The 27,205-nt window shown below is 39.8% G+C and overlaps 1 protein-coding gene across 1 annotated transcript in view; it reads right to left on the reverse strand.

The window, feature by feature from the left end:
- The window catches only part of PDZRN3 (PDZ domain containing ring finger 3), a 237,514-nt gene that overhangs the window by 189,633 nt on the left and 20,676 nt on the right, over positions 1 to 27,205 (reverse strand). The window contains exon 3 of the mRNA XM_041762221.1: positions 26,287 to 26,394. Coding sequence (XP_041618155.1) covers positions 26,287 to 26,394 — 108 coding nt within the window. The remainder of the gene's footprint in view (positions 1 to 26,286; positions 26,395 to 27,205) is intronic.

Here is a 27,205-nt window from a genome sequence, read left to right on the forward strand (position 1 = left end):
AGAACTAAATCAGTACTTTCCTTAAAGGGAGTAATTCACTAATGCATGGTTGATGACTCATCCTATTAAAGGTCAACATTCATTCATTCATTCAAGCATATAGGGTTTCCCCCTGCTTTCAAACCTCAGTTGAGAGCTTATCATAATGACCTTCCAAAAGCAACCTTACAGAAAGAACAATGTGGAGAAGAACCTGACTGGCCCAAGGGATTTGAATCTATTATTATGACTAACTTCTGCATCAAAGGGGTCTCTGTAGAATGCTATTCCTGTTCCTTGATTCATTTACTCTTCTGACTGTAAACTGAAAGAATCCCTACATGTAATCAGACACGTAGATGTTTATGATGACTAGGATTAATACGCAACAACAGGAAAAAAAATGTTTACAGAGCCCCCCCGCCCCCCTTGGAACTGGGGGAATCCAGGCTCATTAGCTTCTCAGGTCAGACAGCTTCCTTTTTTCCCCACCCTGCTTCTTTGATCCCAGGGAGGACACTCTACAGAATAGGGTCATGTGTTCCCTCTGCTCTGCTAGCTTAAGTCAACAGGGCACACCAGAAGTGAAGCAAGGGAGGGAGGACAAATGAGGCCTGGTATTTGCCCCTCGTTGTGGGGTGATCTCTTGACAGCAGTGTCCTTTCAGGGACAACAGCTCCTGTCTGGGCAGCCCTCTCCACAGTGCTCCTTCCTTCTAGATTCTGGGAGCTCCTTCCTGCCCTGCCAGCCAAACTAGGTCACAGCAGTGCTCCTAGCACAGGATGCCCACCTCTATGCTCCCCCTACACCAGGGGGTCAATGAACCAGGGCCCAGGAGCCAGATCCTACCCAAAGCCTGTTTTGGTTAATAAAGTTTTATTGGAAGCCACACCTATTCATGTATGTGATGTCTGTGGCTGCTCTCTATGCTAGAACAGCAAAAGTAACTGAAACAGAGGCCATGTGGCCCCCCAAAGCTGAAAATATTTACAATTTGCCTCTCTACAGAGAAATCTGCCAACTCCTACCCTACACTCTTCTCAGATCCTTGAAAATAATCCTTTAACTTACTTCTGATTTACCCTACGTTAGGTGTGCTATGTTTATTTCTGGGATCTTGTATGAGATAGTCCTCGATGACTACTATAATGTGGCTTTAGTTACTGTTATTATTCTCATTTCATACAAGACAAAGAAATTTAAGATTCATTTTGGAAGAAATATGTAGGTAAAAGGGAGTAAGAACAAGTTAAAAAAAAAAAAAAACAACTTAGAGATTGATGTGTGAAGTGTTTAAATTCTGTCGATTCATTACTGATCCAGAGGATTTCCCCCGTTATTTAAAAGATAAATTAACAGCAGCCAAGAATCTAAGTTTGCTTTGGCGACTGATGAGGAACCTGCCTGCCACCCCCTACCCCCCGCCACGATTTCCTGCTCCTTATGCTTGGGTATGAGGCACAATAATACTTTGGTGAGCGAACTGGAAAAGATTCTGCTACAGAATTCTTTCTTCATTCATGAATGGTGTCAAACAATTTCATGGATCTTGGTTGGTACACAGAAAGAGCTACATGGTTAAACCCAGTTCTTCTTGGCCGGCCCTTGCCCCAGGATTTTGAATATTAACTTTGTAATACGTGAGTGAGTCATATCCAAAGACAGAAATCTTCCAAGGAACACTGAATTTGGAAGGCCTCACTGTGTGGGGTCAGAGACCAATAAATGACTGCCACTAGATAATAATAAATACTCATTAATTCAAACTTCCAGCTGTTCAGTACTTTAGATGTGCCAAGGCCTATGCAGACACTTCATGGTTTTTTTTCTCCATTTACTGATGCCTGCAAGCTTATTTTTAAATGTACTACCATTACTTTCATTTCTCAGATGAGAAAATGAAGGTAAATAGGTATTGAGAACTTGCCCAAATCTGTAAATGACAAAGTCTAAAGTGCAGAACCTGCCTTTCTGAAGGAGGCATGCTGAAAATTGCCCCTGCATGAGAGTGTGTCACTCCAAGAGAAGAGAAGCCTGCCATTGACGATCTGACTATAATCAGAGAGCAACTCAGAGGTTATTTTATAAATAACTGCTATCACTGTTCTTGGAGCTCCTGGTGGCTTAAAACCATTACTGTGATCCCAACAACCCTAAACGATAGGTAGAGTGTTTGTTCCATGGGGTCTATGCTATTAGGTATGGAATAAGTTTGCAGGTGGGGGTGGGGGGTGCATATTTATAGTCACTATGCTTCCTTAGACTTTCACAGAAAAAGTTACAAGTTTCAAACGCCACTGGAGAAGCAAGGACTCCCCATGAAGATATTACAAGAAATGAAGGTCCTACCTGTCCCCATAAATCACCATCTATTGGTTTCCATGTTATTTGGCACCTCATACCTTCAAAGTCTACATTCTGTAAAGCGTTCCTCTGGATGTTCATTTATACTGTTTGAAAATGGAAAGCCTATGCTAGGACCGAGTTGGTCTTGACTGAGGGGAAAATAATGATTTTCAGAACTTTGTCTAAGACTCTGCAAACTTAAAAATTCTTTACAGGTTCATGGATGGGTTCCAAGGAGCCTGAGTCCTGTGAAATTGTGTGAGCACACGCATGGGAGAAGGAAGGAATGAGAGAATATGAGAATATGCATTTTTTGGCAAGGAGATCCAAAACTCTCATCAGATCCTTATGGAGGGGTCTGTCTCCCCAAAACCACAATCACTGAGATGGGAGCTAACACAGTCCTGTTCCTTTGGTGCAATCAGCTCACACACAGCATGCTGGCTGAATTAGAGCATTTAGCTCCTCCTCCTCCTCCTAAGCTGAGAGCCTTTGCCATTCCTCTTTGCCCTATGTCTTGCTCACCACGTACTCACAATGAGCCTGTGACGTCACTATTCCCCACAGAGGGGAATTCAACACAAAGAAAAGGCTGTGCTGGACGCCAGCTGAGAGGTTTAGTTTCTCAAGTAACACCAAGGCCTTTTCTGTGGCCATTTCACCTATGAGGCAATAGCTTGACATCCAACCGAAGTCTCAAAATAGGGCTTTTATTTCATCTTGACTTCAGCCTGACTACCAAAAAAATGCATATGGACCTTCTCATATATCATATCTGTGGTTTGGTAATTCTTCATAAGTGTCTATGTTCTATAATTGTTATTTTTCCAGAGACTGGATTAAATTATATCTTGCTGCATAACAATGAAGTTTACATCAAACTAATTCTCAACTACAATACAGCCGCCTTCATAATATCCAGTTAACAACTTCCACATAACACCCCAGAAGCAACCAGCAACTGGTTATATTTCAGTAAATGCCCTTTTTGGGGAGGGAAGGGAGGAGGAATTCTGGAGGAGGAGTTTTAAACTAAGCACAGATCTTCAAGGTGCAAACATACTCCCATATATAGAACAGCCCTTACAAAACTAGAAGCAATGTAACTTTGGGATTTTTCTTCATACAAAGAATGAGTGTGTGTGTGTGTGTGTGTGTGTGTGTGTGTGTGGCTTTCTTACAATCAGCTGAGTAGGCAAAGAGAACTGATGGTTTGCTTAGTATGTTTGCCAATTTCCCCCAATTTTAAAACAAAAACACTCTCTGTGCCATGACCATATGTCCTTACGTATCTTCTTTTACCACAGAAACCCAATGATGAACACTCAACAATGTGACATTACTCTTTGAATAAATGTGACTCTGCTTTTGGAAGAGAAGTCTTTCACACTGGCTTTGGAGTTGGTGCAGTATGCCTGTGCGTGGGTGTGAATGTGTGAAAATCTAGTTCTATATATTTTACTTGAAATTTTATTTCTGATTATAAAGAAGTATCTGCTCATTGTAGAAAATAAAATTGCAAAAATTATATGAATGTATAGTATACACAATTGTTGGGAGTCCAAGCCCAAGAATCAAAAGAAATACGTATAGGGACATTACTACAGAATTGTTTGTAGATGAAAAAATTATAAAGTAATTGAATGTTATATCAATACATGTGTCATAGAATAAACTGGGATTATATTCATATTTGGAAATTGCATGCATTTATTAAAACCAAGGACTTTAATCTATAGGTGGTATGTACATGACATACTGTTAAAGTTTTTTTCTTTTTTCTTTTACTGTTAAAGTTTAAATAAAACACGAGTACAGTAGGATTCCACTGATATAAGGACAATGATCTAAAAAAGAAAAGAAAAATCTAACACCCCATATGTGTGTGTACATTTCTATTTTTGCATAATTATGCAGAAGGCTGTGGAAAGATCTGTGCCAGACTGAAACACTGCTTATCTCAAAAAACAGGAGGAAAAGGAAAAGAAGGAGGAAGAAAACTGTATTTTCCATCTTAAAATTTCATTGTTTTAATGATTTGGGCAACTGCACATAACTTTACAATCTGGGTGCTGGTGGGTTCAATAAAAGTTTTTTTCTATTAAAGAAAGAAAGAGAAATAAATATTATAATAAAAAGGTCTCAGAATCCACCCCCTTCCACCCACCATGATAGGCCACTGCTGACAACTTGTATACAAATTTCCATTATCCCCAGACATACACTAAAATAGCTTTTTAAACAAAATACATTTTATATATAACATTAATACAGAATATATATGTGATATGCATATATATGTATATGCCTTTTTTAAAATATGCTTTTCACTTAGTGAGGTTTAAACATGTTTCCACTGGCATGGGGTCTGATTGGACAGAAATGTGACAGAGCAAGATGGGGACTTGGATCCTACAGTTCTCACCTGCCAGCTGTAAAACCTCAGATTAGGCACTTAGCTGAGTCTCAGTGGTATCTGCTATAAAACGGGAACAAGGCCACCTGCTATTGCAGGGCTGCACGAATGACACAAAATTCATCAAGATAATCAAGTTCACTTGCTGAAACACAACGGATGCTCAACAAATGGAAATTACCAGTAAGAATGACATAATGGTAACGTCACTGAGTACTTGCCCTGTACTAAGAATGCTTCTAAGAGCTTCTAAAACCTTGAGACATATTCACTCATTTAAGCCACACACCTAACTTCTGAAATAGATGGCATCATCCTCATTTGTCAGACAAGAAAATAAAGGTCCAGAGAAGTAACTTGCCGAAGGCTACACAGCTAATAGTATTAGAGCCGGGATTCGAACCCATGCAGCTAGTTTCCTTTTTTTTTTTTTTTTTAAGAATTTATTTATTCATGATAGACACAGAGAGAGAGAGAGAGAGAGAGAGAGGCAGAGACACAGGCAGAGGGAGAAGCAGGCTCCATGCGGGGAGCCTGACGTGGGACTCAATCCCGGGTCTTCAGGATCAGGCCCTGGGCTGAAGGCAGGCGCCAAACCGCTGAGCCACCTGGGCTGCCCGCTAGATTACCCTTATCCACTCTGTATGCTGCTGCTCAATATTGTGATTGTGGATGGGTTTTAGGGAAGTAAATACTTTACAGGAACATCTGTGTAGACCACATAATAAGTGATTAACCACACAACTACAACAGCCTCAAGCCAGCAATTTTCTCAGTGCTGGTAACCAGGCCTTTTCAAAACGTGGGCACATATGTGGTCATTCACCTGGACATCCCAAAGTAGCTCCCCAGTGATGTTCAGCACTTCCCGCCCATCTCTCCCCACATGACCCACCAGTTATGGTCTGCAAAGGACCCCAGTCAGCCAGAAGCACTTCCAACACTCAAAACAAAATTTAAGCAAAGGGAGGGAGATAATGCTACAAGTAAAATAGAATAAGGTGGCCTCAAGGGCTGGACTCACCTAAACCACAGTCCTTTACTGGGTCACCAGGGGTATCTGCATCCCAGGTGGCTGGCTCAGGCAGTAAGTATCTCATTAGCTTATGATGGAATGAACGGTTTCATGTCAGGCTTTGATCATGAGAATCCCATGACCGGCTTCTTAAACATACAGCTGACCCCAATGTCATGAACAAAATAACTTCTTTCCAATCTCCAGAAGCCAGGCACATTTAGCAATGTGTCGACCACCACTTTTAGGACTCTTAAATTAAATCAAAATGGCATTTCTGTTTCCCTCAAGATCTAAGAGACCTCAAGTTCTGGCCCTGTCTCGTTGGTGGTCTGTAACATTAAACCATCAACAATTAGCTTTATGTTTTCACTTCCAATTCCATGGCAGTCCTTTTCTCTCTCTGACATGGCCAGGACATTCCCTCTGTCTGGTGCAGTGAATGAGGAGGTAAAAAAGAAGGAAAGAAGAAAAAAAATAGGCCATTTATAATCAGAGAATTTGTTTCAATTCTTAACAAGCATACTCTAGCATCCCTGTTACAGGAGCATCTTCCGTGATCACTAGTGAACTTGGGGTGCCATGGAGTTAACATGAAATAAGAGGGGAAATAAGAGAAAAAAGAACCACTTCCTCCCAAGAAAGAGGGTAATGTTTTCTCACAGACCCCTCCCACCCTGAGCTGAACATGCTTTGCTCAATGACTACATTTCTAGAAAAAGTTAGTTTCATTTATTAACTGGATGCTCTATTTAATGGTGTGTGTGTGTGTGTGTGTGTGTGTGTGTGTATGAAAATAAATGTAAACTAATTTAGAAGAAAACAGAAAAATTATTACTAATAAAACCACCTAGCTTTTGCTTTCTTAAAGTTCCTTGAAACATTTATTTTGATCCCTCGGCAATTATTCTAGTTTAGATTCTAAGCATTATTTATGGGACGTCCTTAAACCACAATGCTTCGTGGCAATTCCTCCAAAGGAAATACTAACACTATACTGCATTCTATTGCTAATATTGTGCATTCTCACTTAAGTAATCAAGCTAAGCAAAATATGAGGTGAAATGCATTCAGAATCACCAAATATCAACCAAAGTGGCTCAGTATACATAAAGCTTGCCACTAACCTTTCAATTTCCGTAACAGACATCGCTTACTTTTTAAAAAGTCCATTTGGGGGATCCCTGGGTGGCGCAGCGGTTTAGCGCCTGCCTTTGGCTCAGGGTGCGATCCTGGAGACCCAGGATCGAATCCCACGTCGGGCTCCCGGTGCATGGAGCCTGCTTCTCCCTCTGCCTGTGTCTCTGCCCCTCTCTCTCTCTCTCTCTCTCTGTGTGACTATCATAAATAAAGATTTTAAAAAAAGAAAAAAAAGAAAAAGTCTTAAAAAAATAAAAAAAAATAAATAAATAAAAAAGTCCATTTGGATGAATTCGCCATTCCCCCATCCCGAAAGAAAAGAGAAACTGCTCTGTCCCTGTTTGATCTCTATCTTATGAAATCTTCACCAAAACGTTATTTTTTTCAAAGTAAACTCTGAACGTGAGGCTGCTTCCACCTTTGAGAGGTAATGTTTCAGGTTCAAGCTGGCTGGTACATAAACATAGAAGCCAACACCCGGCTCTGCATAAGTTTAGCTTCTTTTCTTGGCTCAAGTGTTTAAAGGAAAAATTAAGGCAATTGCTCCATCTTATTGTTCTCAGCATTCCAAAGCATAGGAATTCACGTTTTAAAGTTTCTGTTAGCAAATGTTATTGGGAAGCACAGCAGGAAATGTCTATTAAGAAACTTCTATCTGATGTCTTCATTTACATGAACACTTACACTGTTCTTAGCTTGTTAGTCATTCTATGAGGACATTCATCTGTTTTCAGCTTGTCACCCTTTTCTCGCTACTTCAGCAGAGAACACAAAATCTCAAATGTTTCAAAAGAAAGGTCACAGGAGAAAGGTAAGATACATCTATTTACTCTGACAAGCTTCTAACAACGCCTCCCTCATCAGATCCTTCCTGGGGTGGACTGAGGGTAAGGAGCAGTGAAGACTGTTCCAAGGCCCTTCCTCAATGCTCCATGTACATTCCCCTCCAGAGACGCCCCCCGTCAGAAAGTTCCAATGGGGTTTAATGCTTCACTGACAAGTTGGTTTAATGGCAAAGGATTTCCTGGAACATGTATGAAAATTCCATTCCAACAATAGTGACTAAACTTCTAAGAAAATGGCAGACCTGAAATGGAAGTGAGTAGAGGCATTTTCCAGAACTTAGTGCAAGTTGCTATCAATTTTACAGTGTTAAAACAGGATCCTATAGGAAGACCAATGTCAATGAGGCAGAAGACAAAGGTGACCAGGGTCACATATTTTCTAAACATGATAGCAAAGCCTGCAGCTTCGTAAGCAAAACGTACAACTGCTAAACAAAACGAAACACAAATCCTCTATACCTCCCAAAAGTCAAGTAACTAGAGATGACACAGTTCTCTAAATCTTATTGCTAAACATGACTAATATGTTTACTTAAAACATAAAGATTGGAATTCATAAATGCAGCAGACTTTTTAATTAACCTTAGTTTATAAAACCTAATGGTGTATCAAAAATTGAGCCCTTTATTTTCTTATGGTACCACCTTATATATATTTTTTAAAGACTTTATTTATTTATATATTTATTCATGAGAGACAGAGAAAGAAAGAGAAAGAGGGAGAGAGAGGGAGGCAGAGTCACAGGCAGAGGGAGAAGCAGGCTCCATGCAGGGAGCCTGACGTGGGACTGGATCCTGGGACTCCAGGATCACACCCTGGGCTGAAGGCAGATGCTTAACTGCTGAGCCACCCAGGCGTCCCTTATCTCTTTTTTTCTTAAAGAAAGAGCAAAAATAGGGCTTCCTCATTTCTCCTAACAGGCCAATTTACTCCCTTGCTTCCAAATAAAGAACTCTCTACTCCTAAATCCCACCCAGCACTGGGAGTGAGGCCTATTTTAAGCCACTGCTATTCCTGTATGGACAGCTGGCAGATTCCACCTGTCTGCAGGAGATGTTGTCAAAGTATCAAATGCCCCCAAGACCTCATGACATACTGTCACCTGCCTCTAATGCTTCTAATGTTAGACTTCCTATGATTTTACGCTCAGAAGTTAATCATGTGACTTCAAAATCTATTTCCAAGTCAGACAATAGATATTTACTTATTGAATACTCTGCACCAGGCACAGTGCTCGGTTCTAAGAGCACTGCAAATACATAGCTTGGTCAATGTGTCCCTGCTCTCAGGAGCTTATATTCACACACAGGACCCTCCTCGGTCATTTCCTAATGAACAACAAATCTCACAGGGACACCTCACCAGTAGTGTCAAACACATGTTGGATTCAGAAGCCTATCTAGGTACAACTTACAACCTTGTCCATAGACTCTGGAAGGCAATGATAACACATGCCACACAAAGCAGCCACATCAAACATCAGACAGATACAAATGTCCTCAATGAGAGAAGAAATTGCCCGGCACACCAAAGCTCCACTACAAGAAAACAAGTTAGGCTTCTAAGGCTGGACTTAGGTCCCTTTGTGGTTAAGTCCATCATAACCCAAGTGACCACTAACTAATGCCATCCATCTGCTGGTGACATGCAAAGCCTGTGAACTTTGCCTCAGGCACGAAGATCCTCAGTGGAAAGTTGACAGGTAATGGGGCTTATTTTTGCAACTACAGCCATATATCCTAGTATCATACTTGACCCTATTCTTTTGCAAGAGGCTGGGACTTAGACATGCCATCAGCAAATATGACAGACTTCAGGGTATAATATCAGAAAAAAGACATCTGCTGTCAACACAGAAGGCACAGCTCTGTCCTTCCATGCAGAATGCTTTTAAAAACTGCTGGCCACTGCCTCCTAGTGAGTCATGAAATCAACTTAGTGGGTGGCAAAGAGCACTAAATAAGAAAATAAAATAGAAATACCAGACTGCTGTGTGCAATAAGGATAAGTATCCCTCATCAACACTTCTTCAATTTTTGTACATATGCACCAGGACCCACTGGCATTTGTGAGTGCTACATTGGCTTGTATAAAAATAAAGCATACTTCTGTCTCTCTTTGAAGAGCATTCCAGCACAAGGGCCTGTTCCAGCATTTTTAAAAACTGAATTACAGGTGACACACAATGTTACATTAGTTGCAGGAGTATAACTTGGTGATTCTCTAACAAGTCTATATATTATGCTGTGCTAATCCTAAGTGTAGCTGCCATTTGTCACCACACAACCCTATTACAATGCCACTGATTATATTTCGTATGCTGTACCTTTTCTTTTCCTAAAGATTTATTTGAGAGAGAGAATACACAAACGAGCAAAGGGAAAGGGCAGTGGGAGAGAGAGAACCCCAAGCACATTCCATTCTGAGCATGGAGCCTGATGCAAGGCTCGATCTCGCCACTCTGAGATCATGACCTGAGCTGAAACCAAGAGTGAGATGCTTAACTGACTGAGCCACTTAGGCGCCCCTCCCACGTTGTCCTTTTTATCCCCATGACTTATTCATTCCATAACTTGAACAGTTCTTGTATCTATGTTTGGGTTGCTGCAATCGACAAATGTGCACACTCCAAAGAGCTAGAAATGGAATGCATGAGGATAGCGTAGTTTTTAAAAAATGCATAAATACAAAAAAAAAGTTTATCAAAAGCAGATTCCTTGGTTTATGGCCTTTGACACTAATATTTACCTTTTTGCCTTTGAAATTCTTTAACAACGATGGTATTATTGTCTGTAGTGGAATCTAGTCTCTAAAAGCTCCTCATTCCTCAACCAAACAAACTTAAGTAGCTACACAAAGCAGTTAGCTCAGACTGAATCATGGCTGCCTACGTAAGATGAAGTTAGAAGGTGACATAGGTAGTTCTTGGGACTATGCTATTCAAAGACCTTGACTGACATTATGAGCAAATCATTCTGTTGTCAATCTCCAACCAATGTGATTCCATCTAGGGACAGATTCATTTGGGGCCTAAATTTTTGTACCATTTTTAGAAATAAAACTGTCTAGATGTAACATACACACAGAAAGAGAGTACATCTGAGGTGAAAATCCTGATGCATTTTCACAGCATGAGTATGCTCATTAACCATGACCCACATGAAGATGGCAATAAGACCAGCACCCCAAATCCTTCCCGGTGCTTGCTCCTAGTCATCATCCTTAGGAATCCCATAGATTAATTTTGCCCTAAAGAGAAAGCAAGGCTCAGGATCTGTGATTAGCCAGTACAAGCTGAAATTTACCCACTCTACCTTTCATTATTTTTATTGCTATCTTTCTCTTTACAGCACATGAAAATGACTTTCCACAATCACGACACAGTTCCCTTTAAAATAAATTTAAGTTGCACAAAAGTACATTGCTTTCAGAAAAATGTTAAGTATTTAACAAAAACAGGTGGTGTGTAGATGGTACAAAGCGAGCAGGTGGTAGATGACTAAAGTTTGAGAAACACTTGTTTCAGTTTGCTGATCAGTATGAAATGCTAAACAGGCTTAACTGATCATCCATCACTCTGATTTTCTGCAGATAAGGGTAGATTCTCTCTCCTGCTCATGGTGTATCACAAGGACTAATTTCCTCTCTTGCATATTTTTATAAAAGTTTAATGCTTTAGGAAAATAATAGGACATTGTTTTTATACTCTCTGTCTTGTATTTCTCTCATGCATAATCTTAATCGCAAACGGAAATCGCAAATGGATTCAGAATGCAAGGAAGCTTACCAGATTTGTCTTTCTTTAAATCTCTATTTTACTTTTTAAAAGTTCATTTAGAAGTAGGATCAACTATAACAAAAGGCTACAAACAGCTCATACTGAATGTCTTTAATGTTCTAATAGTGGCAAAAATGAACGGACACTTACATGTACTTAACTTTCAAACAAACCGAAGGGGAAAGGAAAAGATTTCAAAAGAAACAGCAACTTCCTTTCTTGTCCTCTTCTCTCTGAATTAGTATAATTTCCTCTATGTTCTATTAAATCTAATGAGTTTAGCAGAGGAGACTCTCTGCATTTCTCTTATAAGACTAAGTATATAAGGAAAAGAAACCTGCATTTACCTATGAATATACTTTATAGATAATTAAGTCACCTTGTCAAAACAAAGATTTCCTTGCTTCTACTTTACATAATGCCATCTGCCCAATGGATTCCCCTTTCATTTCTTACAAAGTATAAACGAAGGTTACTAAACAGGGACTATATTAAAAAATAAAAAAGCTTAGAACCCCATTTAATTGGTCTTGGGTCTCCAGTGAGTGATTCATACAAAATAAAAGCAAAATCTCATGAGTTACTCATGTGAAGTTAAGGAAGTACTTATGTATTCAGGCATACACATCCACCCAGATTCATATACTCAGACAGTCATACAGATACATATATGTAAAACCTATTATTGTATAAGCTCTTTAAGCAATCTAAAAAATCTTATTTGTCAAAATGCAGTAAATTAAAGGACTTCTATTACTCTGGGAAGTAATAGAAGTTAAAGCACTGTTTAGAACTTCATTAAAACCCAAACGCTGAGGTTAAGGCAACATTTCTCTGAAAATAATTCCACCAAACTTAGCATTTAATGTCCTTCCTCAATGTGATCACTTTCTCTCTGCTGGTTCAGACACCAAAGGGAATTAGTTCTCCAGACACCAAGATGCTGATCAGGACAGCCAAATGGAGAAATTTAAAATATTACCAGCTTTGTTACCATTACTACTAGTTCTTTAGAAGGATAGAAAAAAGTAGTTCTTCCCAGCTTTCAAAGTTACCTTTAATTCCCGAAGAAAATTACAATGTTTCTCCCTTAAGCCCTATAATAAAAATATGATGGAATACTTTTTTCTTGATCGATTCCTGCTCCTCTATCATTCCTTTATCACCAGCAATTCTATTCCAAGTAATCACCACACACTAATACTCACCCAAGGTTCTTATAAGCATTGCTCTCTCAGTTCCAAGAATGATACAGAGTATTAGAAATCCATTCACAATGCTATAACAAAATCATACTTAATCCTATTTTATTTGAGCTCCTCCCATTTCATTTTAGACTTTAAAACAAGGAATAAATGTGTGCTCCATATGCAATTTACATGTGCCATCAGATCCCAACACACAGGCAGTTGTATCTGTTCTTTTTTTTGTCAAGATGATGCTTACATCAGTAAGGGTTTCTAGTTTCATCTTTACATTTGATAGCATTTTTCAATTTTTCTATATTGGTATATTGCATTAGTTTCCAGATGTAAAAAGGAATTAAATGCAACTTGTAATCTTAAGGGTAGATGAAGTCAAACTCTTCACAATTTTAAGAAAATTCCAATATTCTTCATGAGTCAATATAAAAATGGAAATCTTTTCTGCTCTGGCATTTTAAAAATAGCTGATTTTAAACACGCAATTGTTTAACCATATTTTTAGAACACTTAAGTCAGCACATATGCAATGAATTACCATGTTGTTCACACTATGATGTAAATTAAGAATTATTTTTGATTGATCAATTAGTGTGATTTATATGGCCTTAGGAAGTGACAGCTCTTTCTCAATCCAGATTCCAAGGGTCACTAATTTTAAAAGGAACTCTAAAACAAATTAAAATGATCTACTCACAACTGCAATTTCAGGTTCACGAAACTATGCTATAGAACCATCATCAAAGCATGGTCTCGCTGCAAGGCCCCTCCAGGCCAGCCTCTATAGAACTACAGGAAACAATCCAGCAAAGCTAACCACCTGGTGACTGTTTATTCTGGGGCCAAATTTACAGTTTTTAGACACATGCATTATTATCCTTATTACATCAACGTTATAATATATGTAACAGTGCCTACATGAAAAAAAGCAGTGTTCAGGAATGATAACAAGCTTGCCCAAGGTCAAGAGGATAGTGTGAAAATTAATAAAGGGAAACCTCACTGAAGTGCACTTGAGATGCTAGAAAGAGAGGCTGGTAGGGAGAGCTGTACAACGCAGTATCAGTTACAGGAAGAATTGTCAATTACAGAACTCTACAAGAAGAATCCCAATAGGGAAATATTTATGTTCTAACTCCTACAAGAAATCAACTACCACTGCAACTCAGCCAGTGAGAAACCATCATCACCCTGAATTCTTGATCCCCTCTAATAGACTCTAGTTCAAAACAACCTCTCTCAACTTCCTCCTTCTTTTCCATTAAATGATGTTCCTCTCTTGTTTTCTGGTCTTGCCTATAGTTTTGTCATAGCTTGCTTGCCCTGGATTCTAATTCTCTATTATTCTGGGATAAACCCATCTTTTGCTGGAAAAATGACTAGCAGGTTTATTTTTAAGGCTAACAGTAGCAAATGGTTGAACTAGAATTCAAAATCCGGTCTGATTCCTAACCCTGTGACTCTTAGCCACTCAATACACAGGCCAGCTTTCTTATAACCCATTGTCAGTCATCTTGCTCTATATACTAGTCTTACAAGTAAACATCCTAGACCCAGGGACCACATTTTAACTCTCTATGGATCCTGATCTCTCTATTAGAGGGAACTCAATGCACATCTAAAAAGTAAACATAGCCAGCCAGTGGTTTCTCTTCTATTATCCTAAGAACTCACACAACATGAAGATTTATATAGTAAGTCACAACCACAGATCACTTTATATAATCATCTTCCTCCCAAATTTTTAAATAAACACCTAGTAATTTTTTGGACAGGAGGTCTAAGTGAATTCTCAAATTATTGCGTCTGGAAACACAACACTTCATATCAACAACCATTCCCTGAAAAGAATAAAAACTGTCTTCTTTGATTAGAGATTGCCAAAATTGATGCTCTTCCCAATTTCTCCAAATGTTGAAAACAAAAAATATATGTATTGAGCACCTTTTAAAATGGACTGGAATATCTCTTTTGGGAGGTGGAAGAGCAGTTGTGAAACCAACACTCTTAGGCTTTCAGTTTTCCTGACCCCAGAGAACTGTCAAATGACTCGCTAGGACCAGCAAAAAAAAAAAAAAAAACAAAAAAAAAAAAAAAACAAGGAAGTGATGAAAGAGAAATTAAGAGAATCAGAAAGCCAAAAAGGCAGCAGGGAGTGCCACCCTCAGGAGAAAAGGGGTGGGACACACTCTTTGGAGTTCAAATGGCTAACCAAACAAAGATAGGGTAAAAGGCAAAGGTCTCCTTGGTGCTGTGTGGCACTCAGCGTGGCAGAGGCAGAAGAGCTCCATACCAGCTGCTCTCCCCCTCTGTGAGGTATGAGGCTCCTGGGGACCATTAATCATCATTAGAGGAAGCTGTGCTGCTGCAGCTTCCCACCCTGGGGTATTCAGAGTCCCCAGTGAAAGTGGCATAATGGCAGATCAGTGCTTGCAGCTGCCGATTCACCCCAAATCTTCCCATTTGCAATTTGCAGTGACAATTTCTAATTCAACACTCTCCTCCTGTTCACAGCACCCAAATCAATAGGCACTGTGGTTAGTTTTTATTTCCAAAATGATGCCAATCTGCTATTTTGAAGGGTCTCCCCAGCACCTCTCTCAGGAAGCAAATTCCATATGCTTCAGTTTATCATTAAGTCCAACTATCCCAACATACCTTCCAAATTCATCAAAAGTACATCTAAGCTCATCTTGCCTTATCGAGACAGAAAGACAAAAAAATTAATTTTTAATAAAATTGTTCTCAAAACCCCCCTACTTAAAGGTGTCTAGCTATCATGTGTAAAGATGATGAGTGAATAAAATGCACCTTTTTAAAAAGATTTATTTGAGAAAGAAAGAGAAAGCATGCATGTTGGGGAGGGGCAGAGGGAGAGGGACAAAGAGAATTTCAAGCAGACTCCCCACTGAGTATAGAGACCTACTAGGGACTTGATTTCATGACCACGAGATCATGACCTAAGCTGAAATCAAGAGTCAGACACTCAAATGACTGAGCCACTCAGGAACCCCTAAAATGTATCTTATCTGTGTTGTCAAAGGTTTGTGGTTTTGTTTTGTTGTCCTCGGGAAATTACCAAAAATTTACTTTTTTGACCTAATCTTTATTCAGAATATTTAATGGGGACACCAGTCACTTCTGATTTATTCTTGACTTTAAAATGCTTTGTGGATGATCTAATTAAATCTTTCTATTAAGAGATGACCATGAGGATAGATTTAAAAGTTCTGTGGAGCCAGAACTCCCAGAGAATACAGTGTCAGCGTGAGCTGAGAATGGGAGGGAGCGGCTCTGCCAAAGAGGAGCATCCAATGCCCTGATTCCAGAGTTTGAACATGAAGCTAAGCTGATCACATATCTCCACACTAAAGGCAGTGTGCAATGAGCTTTCAGGAATGAGAATGTCGTTAATGTTCTATGTTTAAAGATTTATTTATATTGGAGAGAGAGAGAGAGAGAGAACAAAAGAACCTGAAGGGGAATGATGGGCAGAGGGAGAGAGAATCTCAAGCAGACTTCCCATTGAGCTGGAGATGGAGCCTGAGGCAGGGCTCCATCTCATGACCCTGAGATCATGAACTGAGTTGAAATCAAGAGTTAGATACTCAACTGACTGAGCCATCCAGGTGCCCAGAGAATTTCAACTAATATTTTAAATTAAGGAAACATACAAGCAGGAGTCAGCCTATGACATTTAAAACTAAGAAGAAACTTCTAACTCATCACATTTTTCATCTTTGCTTTTTTTTAGAATTATAAAAATAATACTTTGGAGAACTCCAACATTACAAAAACGTGACTTCAGAAATCCAAAGTTACTGCCCATAATCCCACTCCACAAAATTACTATCATAACTATAAAATGTTTATTAGTTCAGAGTATTTTTCCTATGAAAAGACTAATATATATAAATGCTTTTAAAATACACAAATTGCGTCATGCCACATGTCCCATTCTTCATCTGTATGTTAATCTGGCTGGTGTGCAGTGATGTCTGTTACAAAGATGTTCACTGAAAACCTAGTTGGGTTTTGTTTTTGTTTTTGTTTTTTAAGCTAGTTTTAGGGATGCCTGGGTGGCTCAGTGGTTGCGTGTCTGCTTTTAGCTCAGGACATGATCCCAGGGTCCTGGGATCAAGTTCCACATCAGGCTCCTCACCAGGAGCCTGCTTCTCCCTCTGCCTATGTCTCTGCTTCTCTCTGTGTGTCTCTCATGAATAAATAAATAAAATCCTTTATTAAAAAAATAAAAGCTAATTTTAATAGCAAAATAATAAGACAATAACCACAACACTTTAACAAACATCAGAATAGTCATTAGAAACTCTGAATACGGGTTTTTTTTTTTAAGGCAGGGATTAAAAACAGTGTTTTTGCTTTTAATTGGTCACAGTGTTATTCTGGAGAGGATGACTCCCTGAAATAGGTCAGAGTTTTTTTCAGTAATCCTAACAGGAGCACTACATTCCTGCTAAAACACATAACAAGAGGAAAACAGATATCAAGAAAATTATTTTTTCTGACTTCTATCCTTAGCTTTGGTATTGAATTCTTGTGTCAGGGATCCCTGGGTGGCGCAGCGGTTTGGCGCCTGCCTTTGGCCCAGGGCGCGATTCTGGAGACTGGGGATCGAATCCCACATCGGGCTCCCGGTGCATGGAGCCTGCTTCTCCCTCTGCCTGTGTCTCTGCCTCTCTCTCTCTCTCTCTCTGTGGCTATCATAAATAAATAAAAATTTAAAAAAATAAATAAATTCTTGTGTCAGATGCTAAAATTTTAATTTAAAAAAAAAAGGCCCAATTCTTCACATAGTACTTAATAGCAAACATTCTTTGACCTATATATTATCTCCTTGATCCACCTACACAGTATGACAGGTCAAGGGAGACAGTAATGCTCTTCCTATTTTAGAGATGAAGAAATTGAGGCTCAGCACTGAGGGTACCAAGAGCGCAGAGTAAGTAACTGGGTAGAAATGTTGGGTGTCTTGATCTAAATTTCAGAGCTTTTTCCACCTCAATGTGTACTTTCTAGTACTCAAGAAATCAGCTGCACCTTAGAGGAACATTATATCATTCCGCCAGGATCTTCCATTGCTGAAATACAGGGTAAGATGAAAATGGTTAAACAGAGGGTTAAGAGAAGGGGGGAAAAAGACAAAACAAATGTGTGAAGGTGTTTGCTTTCTTTCACGTGTGAAGACCATGAAGGTTGACTGATGCATGATAATTAAGTAAGTTCTATGCCAATGAAATCAGAGTCATGACTTCCAAATGATAATATAGTCATTCCAAACACATCCCCTAGGTGGGTCCATCATAGCAAATCCCCAACCAGGATGTCACCTCTCTCTCCTCTGCACTGAGAGCAACAATCATTAAATGACCACACTCATGGACTCCTATGTGGCTTAGTGAGTAGAGCATGCAACTCTTGATCTTGGGGTTCTAAGTTCAAGCCCCACGTTGGGTGTGGAGATTACTTAAAATCTAAAAAAAAAAAAAAAAAAAAAATGACCACCACACTCATCTCCTCCTCCACCCCATCCATGCATGACCTCAGAACCTTTCCACATCATGATCCAGGGCTTAACACTCAATCTATCAAAATTGGTATATAAAATAAAACTCTAATCTCTGTCTCTGGAAATGAAGAGTTGGAGTCCATTACTAATAGCTGGTTCCTAAAACCAGCTTATTTTTGCAGGTAAAAAGAGTCTTTTAAACATGGGTTGGATTTACCAAGTCTCTTTCATCAAAACAGATTATTTAGATAAATGACACAAGAGTTAGAGATTTCAAATTGACATGAATAGGTTTTACTTCTAAGAAAATAACTGCCCCAGTATTCTTTCCTCTGCTGAACATGGTCAATGGGCATCAGTCACTGCAGAAGACAGTAGGATTACTTCATGTATTTATTTCTAACACTGCCCAGAAATAGGTAGTGCCTACCTATGCCTGTTTAGCAGTAGTAACTTTTGTGTATAAAGTTACAAAAGAAATACTAGCCTTTCTTATCCCTAAAAGAAGAAAAACATATTACCAAATCATCTAGTTAAGAGTATATTTTTTCTTCAAAATCAAACCAAATACAGAAATATTTTAAACAATTTCCATCAACAATTTTTAATTCACTGATAACATCAAAGCAAAGATCAGAGATTTGATTCCAAGGAAGACTGCATTCATCACTAATTCAAAAGGGACTCTTGCTAAGAATTACAAACACTTAAAGAGGAAGAATAAGGGCAGCCCGGGTGGCTCAGTGGTTTAGCGCCGCCTTCAACCCAGGGCATGATCCTCGGGACCTGGGATCGAGTCCCGCGTCAGGCTCCCTGTGTGGGGCCTGTTTCTCCCTCTGCCTGTGTGTCTGCATCTCTCTCTCTCTGGGTCTCTCATGAATAAATAAATAAAATCTTTAAAAAAAAAAGAGGAAGAATAAAATTACCCATGCAGACTTGGAATGAAACTAGAGATACTGATAAAGGTATAGTTTTCAAATATATATAGAAGGATGAATAGAGAAATAGATGGAGGGGTATTAATGTTGATGATGATACTGTGTGTTTATATGTGCATTTTTACATTTTCTAGCCCTATCTATGGAGAGTACCTAGAAGCAATGAAACCTAGGGCACCTGGGTGGCTCAGCTGGTTAAGCATCTGACTCTTGGTTTCAGCTCAGGTCATGATCTCCAGGATGTGAGATCAAGCTTTGTGCTGGGCCATGCACTCTGCAAGAAGTCTCCTTGAGATTCTCTCTCTCCTTCTTCCTCTGCCCTTTCCCCAGCTTGAGTACTCACGCGTGTGGGCTCCCTCAAAAAATTGACTAATCAAAAAAGAAGCAATGAAACCACAATCATAATGATCAGCCTAGCACCCATATCATTGTTTAAAAACACCATTCCTCACTAAATGGAGCCAGAGCTACTTAGAAAAGTAGCTGAATCTAGAATTGGGGCAAGAAAAGTACAGAATAAACCAGAAACATTCTGTGGTGACAGAAAGTGCTCAAAAAATGATGGGAGCATGTCAAAAAGATATAGGTATCATCTTTCAAAGAGCTCCATCTAGCCAAAACTAGCCAACGTGACCATCAAATTATAAGAATCAATGAGTCCATGCTGAGATGGATATATGGATAACGTTGTGGATGGATGTAGATAAAAAGGTAGGGAAAAATGGGAAGAAAAGAATACCCTTTCTTTTATAGTGAAAAGCCAACTAATACACAGAAGGAATGCAGTGAGAAAATCACTATTTGCCAACCATCCTAATAATAATAGATTCAAGTAAAAACCATAAATGGATGCTACAACCAGTGTATTCCAGTTTGAGGAGCAACAGGATATTCAGGTGGCCTCAAAATATCCACCCATATGATACAAGATAAAGGCGAAAATAGTAACTTGATAGTGGAGAAGTCTGGCAGATATACTTGAATCAAGCAGTCCAAATTAACGTCACCAATAAAGAGACAAATTGACACCATGTGATTCCCAACAGGATGTTCTGAGGAAGACACACTATCACTTCTGTGGTACCTAAAAATGTACAACCTAAATCCATACTCATGAGCAACAAACAAATCCAAGTTGAGAGAAATACCACAAAAGACCCAGCTTGTACTCTAATATAACATGCAAGACAAAAAACTGAGGGACTGCTTTCCAGTAAGAGATACTAAAGAAATATAACTAAATAAAACCTGGTATCTCGGATTTTGTTTCACTGTAATGGACATCATAGGGATTATCAGTGAAATCTGAATAAATTTGGTAGATTAGACAATAGAGCCTCACCAGTGCTAATTTCTTGATTTAGATAACTGTGCTGCAGTTATGTAAGAGAATGTCTTATTGCTAATAAATAAATAACACACACAGAGAGATATATTTAGGAAGTAAGAGTAGAGAGCAAAAAGGATTCAGGTAAATGTAATAGATGTGAGTATTTGGGGGAATCTGGATAAAGATGATACAGGAATTCATTTATATAGGTCTGAAATTATGTCAAGATAAAAGTTCATAGGATAGGGGTGCCTGGGTGGCTCAGTGGGTTAAGTGCCTTTAGCTCAGGTCAAATACCAGGGGCCTGAGACCAAGTCTCAAATTGGGATCCCTGCATAGCAGGGAATCTGCTTCTCCCTCTGCCCCTCCCCCTGCTCATGCTCACGCACGCACGTGCACGCTCTCTCTCTCTCAAATAAAATCTTTCCTTAAAAAGTCGATAGGATAAAAAAGAATCTTAATAAAAGTAAGTTTCTTCTTCTAAATAAATACTTCATCAGGTGAATTCACAAGCCATTCTGAAATTTTTGTTGGTCTCAGAACATTATCTTCTAACAGTAACAAATGGTGAAACCTCATTTTCTTCTATCAAAGTCTGGCTCTGGAAGGGAGGGTACTGCTAAATCTTTCTTGTCAGTCCTGTAACCCAGCCTTCTTAGCAGTGACAGACTAGCTAAACCTACAGCAAACAAAGCAGTAACTGGTTTACACAAAAGCCACTGAGGTTTCAAATCCTCTGTGACCACAATGTTGGGTCTTCAAATCCTGAAGCTCCCAAGAACACTTTTTACAGAAGACTGTACAAAATAATGGTTCTTGGCAACCTCCCACCACCTTCACTACACTCAATTCCATCTGCCCTCTCCAAGTACAACAGGACACTACATTTAACCCAGCAACTGTTACAGAAGCACATTTATTACCAAATGGGAGACTTGTACAATGCAGGCATGAGCTCAGTTCTCCAATTTAAGATGCCTAAAAACCAGCAAAAATTATATATAAATGTGGATGGCCTCTATAAATGTTTAAGAGTTTCAGGGAAGTTGCATCACATGGTCATGTGCCTGCTATGCCAGCCATGTAGCTAAAAAAAAATATATATTAAAAAAATAAAATTGAATCGGGAAAGAAACTAAAATATTGATCACACATGCCTCCAAGTGAATTTGCTAGTTTCTTAGTAGGCTTTGGTTTTTCTGTGCTTTTCTTGGCATAAGCATTTCACCCAATGAGGTATTCGCAATAACAAGTCAAATGCCTCATATGGCAGTCAACTGAGGGAATAGTGAGATGCTCCAATGCTGGGGAAACCAGCTGGGTAGACTTAAGGAGAGATGTATGTTCCCCACATGGAACATCCTGAAGGGATTTTTGAGGGTAATATCAACCATATGTAATTTTTCACCTTTGGTTTCTCTTCTAAATCACTTACAGTAGAATTGGGTAGAATGGGATTGGCCCAGAGTAGACTCTAGAGGTTACAGAAAAAAAAAGCATTATATTTGTGATGAAACCTGTTTACATTGGTTAATGCATACTCAGGGGGCAGGGGAAAGAATTTTTCCAAAGGTTTCAAACTATTGCAAAGAACAAAAGCATTGTTCCTTTAAGAAACCTGGTGGTATTGAGGTATAATAGCATTGTACCATCTTCAGAAAGCAGGCTGGGCTCTGAGGAGAAAAACTAAAACCGCTGGGGTACTGATGGTTTAGAATGATTACAAAAAGTACTATGGAGAAATTAAATTTAGTTTTCTCAACAGAAGCTGAGTATATACAATCAAAGGTGAGATCAGAAGTTATGAAAAGGGCCTGGGGCAGCTCATTACTAAGTACAGGGAGAAAACAAAAATAATCAGAAGCAAATACTAAGTCGGAGTTGGAAGTTGCTGTATCTCAGTGTCAGATGCAAAGTAGGGTGGGCACAACTGTTTGTCCCAATCCAGGGCAGATGGGGACAGGAAGTGCCAATAGACAGCATGGGCTCCTGGATCAGCCACACTCCAAAGTTGCAACCATGTGGGCAGAGAGGACACTTGTTTGGAGGGGGCCTGAGATTTCTAGCCCAGGACAGCTCAAGGCTTTCTTTTTTTCTTTTCTTTTTTTTCTTTTAGCTCAAAGCTTTCTTATAAGGGCCTTTGAGAGCCCCCAGACAGGGAATCCAAGCAGTCAGGCTGGAAGGCAGCCGGGAATGTTGACAACTCTCTTCCTGAGCAACTCACCTTACATCATAACGTTTGGGAATAAGATAAATCTCTGATCCAGTGATTCTCCCTGGTACCCCATCACTCCCTGAGGTAGGGCTGGAAATCTGTGGGGACACTCACTGGCACGATGATTGGAGTGGGGACCAGGGGTGCTAGAAGTCCTTCAATGCACAGAGTCCCATGCAATGCACAATTATTATGCTTCTAGTGCAAATTCCACATAGCTGGCCAGACATTTGTAAAGGTAAAATAACAAACATTTTATAATTACTTGAGGGGAGACCCTAACAACGCTTCACATTTAAACACTAAGGGTTCTTCTTTTTTAGTTTAAACACACACAGGTTGCATACCCTTGTTCACAGCAGCATTATTTACAACAGTCAAAAGGTGGAAGTAAACCAAGTGCCCGTCAATGGATGGAGATATAAACAAAATGTGGTATATGCATCTCTATACCCAGTGGAATAGTATTTAGCCCTAAAAAGGAAGCAATATGGATGAAGCATATTACAATACAATTCTTACAATATGGGTGAACCTAGAGGATGAATCATGCTAGATGAAATGAACCAGAAACAGAAATACTGTATTCCGCTTACATGGAGTATCTAGAGTAGTCAAATGCACAGAAACAGAATGGTGGCTGCCAGGAGCTGAGGGTAGAGGGAGGGAGATTGTGTTTAATGGGCACAGTTCCACAGCGGGAAGATGGAAAAGTTCTGGAGATGGATGGTGGTGATGCATTAAGTACATGCACGACAGTGTGCATGTACTTAATGCCACAGAAAGGTATAATTAAAAATGGTTAAATTTTATGTTATGTATATTTTAGCACATTTTTAAAAGTTCATACGCATCACACACACGGAAGTGTGCAAACCACAAGACGACTATACTGTGTTGTGCCAAAACTTAACCACAATCTGTTCACCACTGCAGAAAATCCAATCACAGATGGCGCCAGTGCTCCCGGCGCCTGAGCCCCCAGCACCACCCTCCTGCTCTGGCAGCCTTGACAGCTGGTTCCTCATGTGGAGTCTACGAGGAGGTGCCAGCATCTGGTAGCATCATGGTGTCTTCCAGTGTTGCTGTGCCCATGCATTCACATCCTGATACATGTATTTTATTATCAATTTTCTTCCTTTTATTTTTCTATTACAGCATACAGAGATCATATAATTCGGTGTGTATGAATCTAAACATTGTTTATAAATTTCATTTCATGACAGGATTGGGGGCACTGAAAAATACTTGTTATAGAAAAAGAAGAGAGTGGGCCTGGCTCTGAGACAGATGGGGACTACTGCTCTGGTCTCAGGGGACACACAGGAGTAGGAGCAGTGGAATTGTTGAAGTTCCTCTGCTGTGAGAACCAGACTCAGTAAGTCTCCATGGACTGAATATAAAAGCCACCCTTCTCCAAGAATTAAGGTTCTTATGGTGAAGGTCTGGTGGTAATGTGCCCACTCCCCTGAAAAGGAAGAAATAGGGTGGAAAACTAGCAAGGGCCTGACTCTCCTTTGTGATGAAACACAGGCATACTTAAAATAATCAAATTCATGCCTGGTAATAAACTCCGACAGAGATGAGGTGAACCAGGGTATATATTTTTCAGTCATGGGAATCACTGTATCCTGTCAAAAGAGATCAGGATTTAACTGAGAAGGCCACGGTGTGTCAATTGCAATGACACATATATTGTTGCTCTATTGTGATCATCCTTCTTTTCTATCTCAACACTGGGACATGATTAATATTTTACATACTGTCCAAAAGGGGAATGTGACTTACCAGAAACTGTCCTCAACATTTCAAATACAGATCCCCCCTCTGCCAAGAGAAAATCCTGCCCAGCTGTAGATTTCTCATTTGCAAAACATAAGAGCAATGAAATTCCATTACTTAGAGAAACTGGCTGTTCCACCAAACCCTTGGCAACGGAAGCTGTACTTATCTTTCTGAACAATAGCCTCAGAAAATGTATTCTCTCTTTAAAAAAAAAAAAAAAAAAAAAAAAAAGACAGTAAGTATGCCTTTGAGCTCTTGAGAAAGTGCTCTTGCCCAAGCGAATTCCTGTTAGGGAAAATCTACTCCCCTGACCTGGGAAGCACAAAGATTGACCCTAAGACAGGCAGTAAAAAGAGCTCCAAAGTTTAAGAACCCTTCAAAAAGTCAATGGGGATGTAAAAATACGAATAATGTCCTTTAAACAAAATCAAGTATCCTTTTAATATGTAAGTTACCACAATGTACCTGCTCCCTCAGAAAAGTGACTCTTATACCATAACATGTTCCATTTGTTTTCCTTGTGAGGTTTAACTGTATGTTTTCCTGAGGACAGAAGTGATCCTGCAGTGTGCTGCTTCTCTCACATTGAGGAATTCATCCAAACAAGAATGGAAAGGCGAGACTCTGATCTCTGTCTTCCCCAGGCTCCCTGCTCCAGGAGACACATGCAGCCAAACTCCAGCGGGTTATGTGAGCTTCGCTCATGGCTTATCTCATAGTCAGAGTTCCCACTCAGTCCAAGGTTTTGAAACAGACCATGAAAACGCTCAAGAAATACAGACGCTCCGGCAACGTGTTCAGAACAAGCACTGGTGGCATCAGGGCTGTTTTTCCGGTTTCCCATTTAATGTGCTGTGTTATGGCCATGGCCCATGGTGACCTCCTGGTGGGATTCAACATATTATCTTGGACCCTCCTAACTAATTTCTTCCTCATATGAGACCCAAAAACTTAGTCCATGTATTTACCCATTAAGAATGATCAAAAAACACCAGCAAGAAATAGTCATTTGTGCCCAAATTTGCACCAAAAGTCCATACAACGAGGCAATAAATACTTCTTTCCCTTTCAGCAACCTGGAGCATCCTAAGACACCATATGACCCTATTCTAGTGCACTGGACGGTGGGGTGAGATATCTAGCCCAGTCCATCCCCACCAGAGCAAATCCATAAACCCACTCTGTAAAGGCTTAAAATGCTCCACGAACAACTGAAAAATGAAGTCGGGGATGCTGTAACTCTCCTGACTCTTGAGCTTGGCCTGCACATCCTTGAACAATCCCCTTGTACACCTGACATCAGACAAACCCAAGAGAGAACACCACTCTCAAGGCAATAACTGCATGCTGCGAGCCAGGAGGGACATGAGCAAGCCTCCAGGGCTGACACAATTTTACCCTGGTAACCAACGTGAACACCGACACAATTTGCACAACAGGGGTTGCTCATCTGGTTCTAACTAGCATACAACTCTCCGATGGCTTTCACACAAAGCTATAACTGAAGCATACTAAACCGATGCAAGGCCGCAGGAAGACAGCCAAATTGTGAACATGCCACTCATAATCTGGCTTCTCTATATTTAATATAAACAAAAACTTAACACCAAGGCAATCAGCACTCTATATAGTCCCACACAATGGGAGAGTTCTCCTGTCCAACCATCCACCAGCTTAGGCCTCCCTCCCCGACCAAACATCTTGCCCTGAACCAGACGAAGATGGGATGGCATTCAGCCTATTAAAAGACACTGGCCAGCGTTCACATACCTCAATAATCCTGTCATGAATTTGCAGGCCTCCGTCCTTGGCTGCGGGCCCACTGTCAACTATTTTGGATACAAAGATTCCTTCAGTGGACGATCCATCTTGGTTGTCCTTTGGGTTAAAAAAACACACATATGAATGCTAGGCATTAACTTGGTCATGAAAATAAAGCTTACACTCTTAAGCAGTAATGGACTCTTGCTGATATCAAAGTGGCAATGGGGTGAAAGCCCATCTGTTACCCCTAATTTCTGTTTTAACCTAAAATTAACATATACACATGGTAAAATACTTCATATCATACAAAAGGTATAAAGTAAGTCCCTGCTATCTCCTACCCATTGCCCTTTTTTCCACTATATACCATCTATTTGTAGTTTACATATCCTTTCCAAAACATTTTTTCATGTATTACTTTCCTAAACATTTATCTGTTCCTTTTTCATGCACATGGAAGCTATATGTGTGCAGGGGGTATGCTCTCCACACTCTGTGCATCTTGCCTCTTCTACTTAAGTTTACAAATCTTGGAGTCTGTCTGCCTTACTCCCTTAGGAGGATGAACAGTTTCCCAATATCAGGATAATTAGCACTGTTTCCAACTGTTGCTCTCGGAGACAATGACATTTCTAAGACCTTCCTACCTGTACTACGAAATGTCTTTTGCATTATGTATCTGGGGAAAATCCCTAGCAATGGAACTGGCGGGTCCAAAGATATGTAGATTTGATGGATATTGCCAAATTATGCACTGATAGCTCATTAGGGTCTTTTCCCATATCCTCACCAGCTTAGGGTACTATTAAAACTTTTAAATATCCAATAATCTGATTGTGAAAATAGGTGTTTTATGTGTGCTCAGATTTACATCAGAAAAGCTCACCACCACCACCCCAAGCCTAATAAATTCTCATCTCCAATC

Source organism: Vulpes lagopus, chromosome 7, assembly GCF_018345385.1.
Source record: "Vulpes lagopus strain Blue_001 chromosome 7, ASM1834538v1, whole genome shotgun sequence".
Classification (NCBI taxonomy): domain Eukaryota; kingdom Metazoa; phylum Chordata; class Mammalia; order Carnivora; family Canidae; genus Vulpes; species Vulpes lagopus.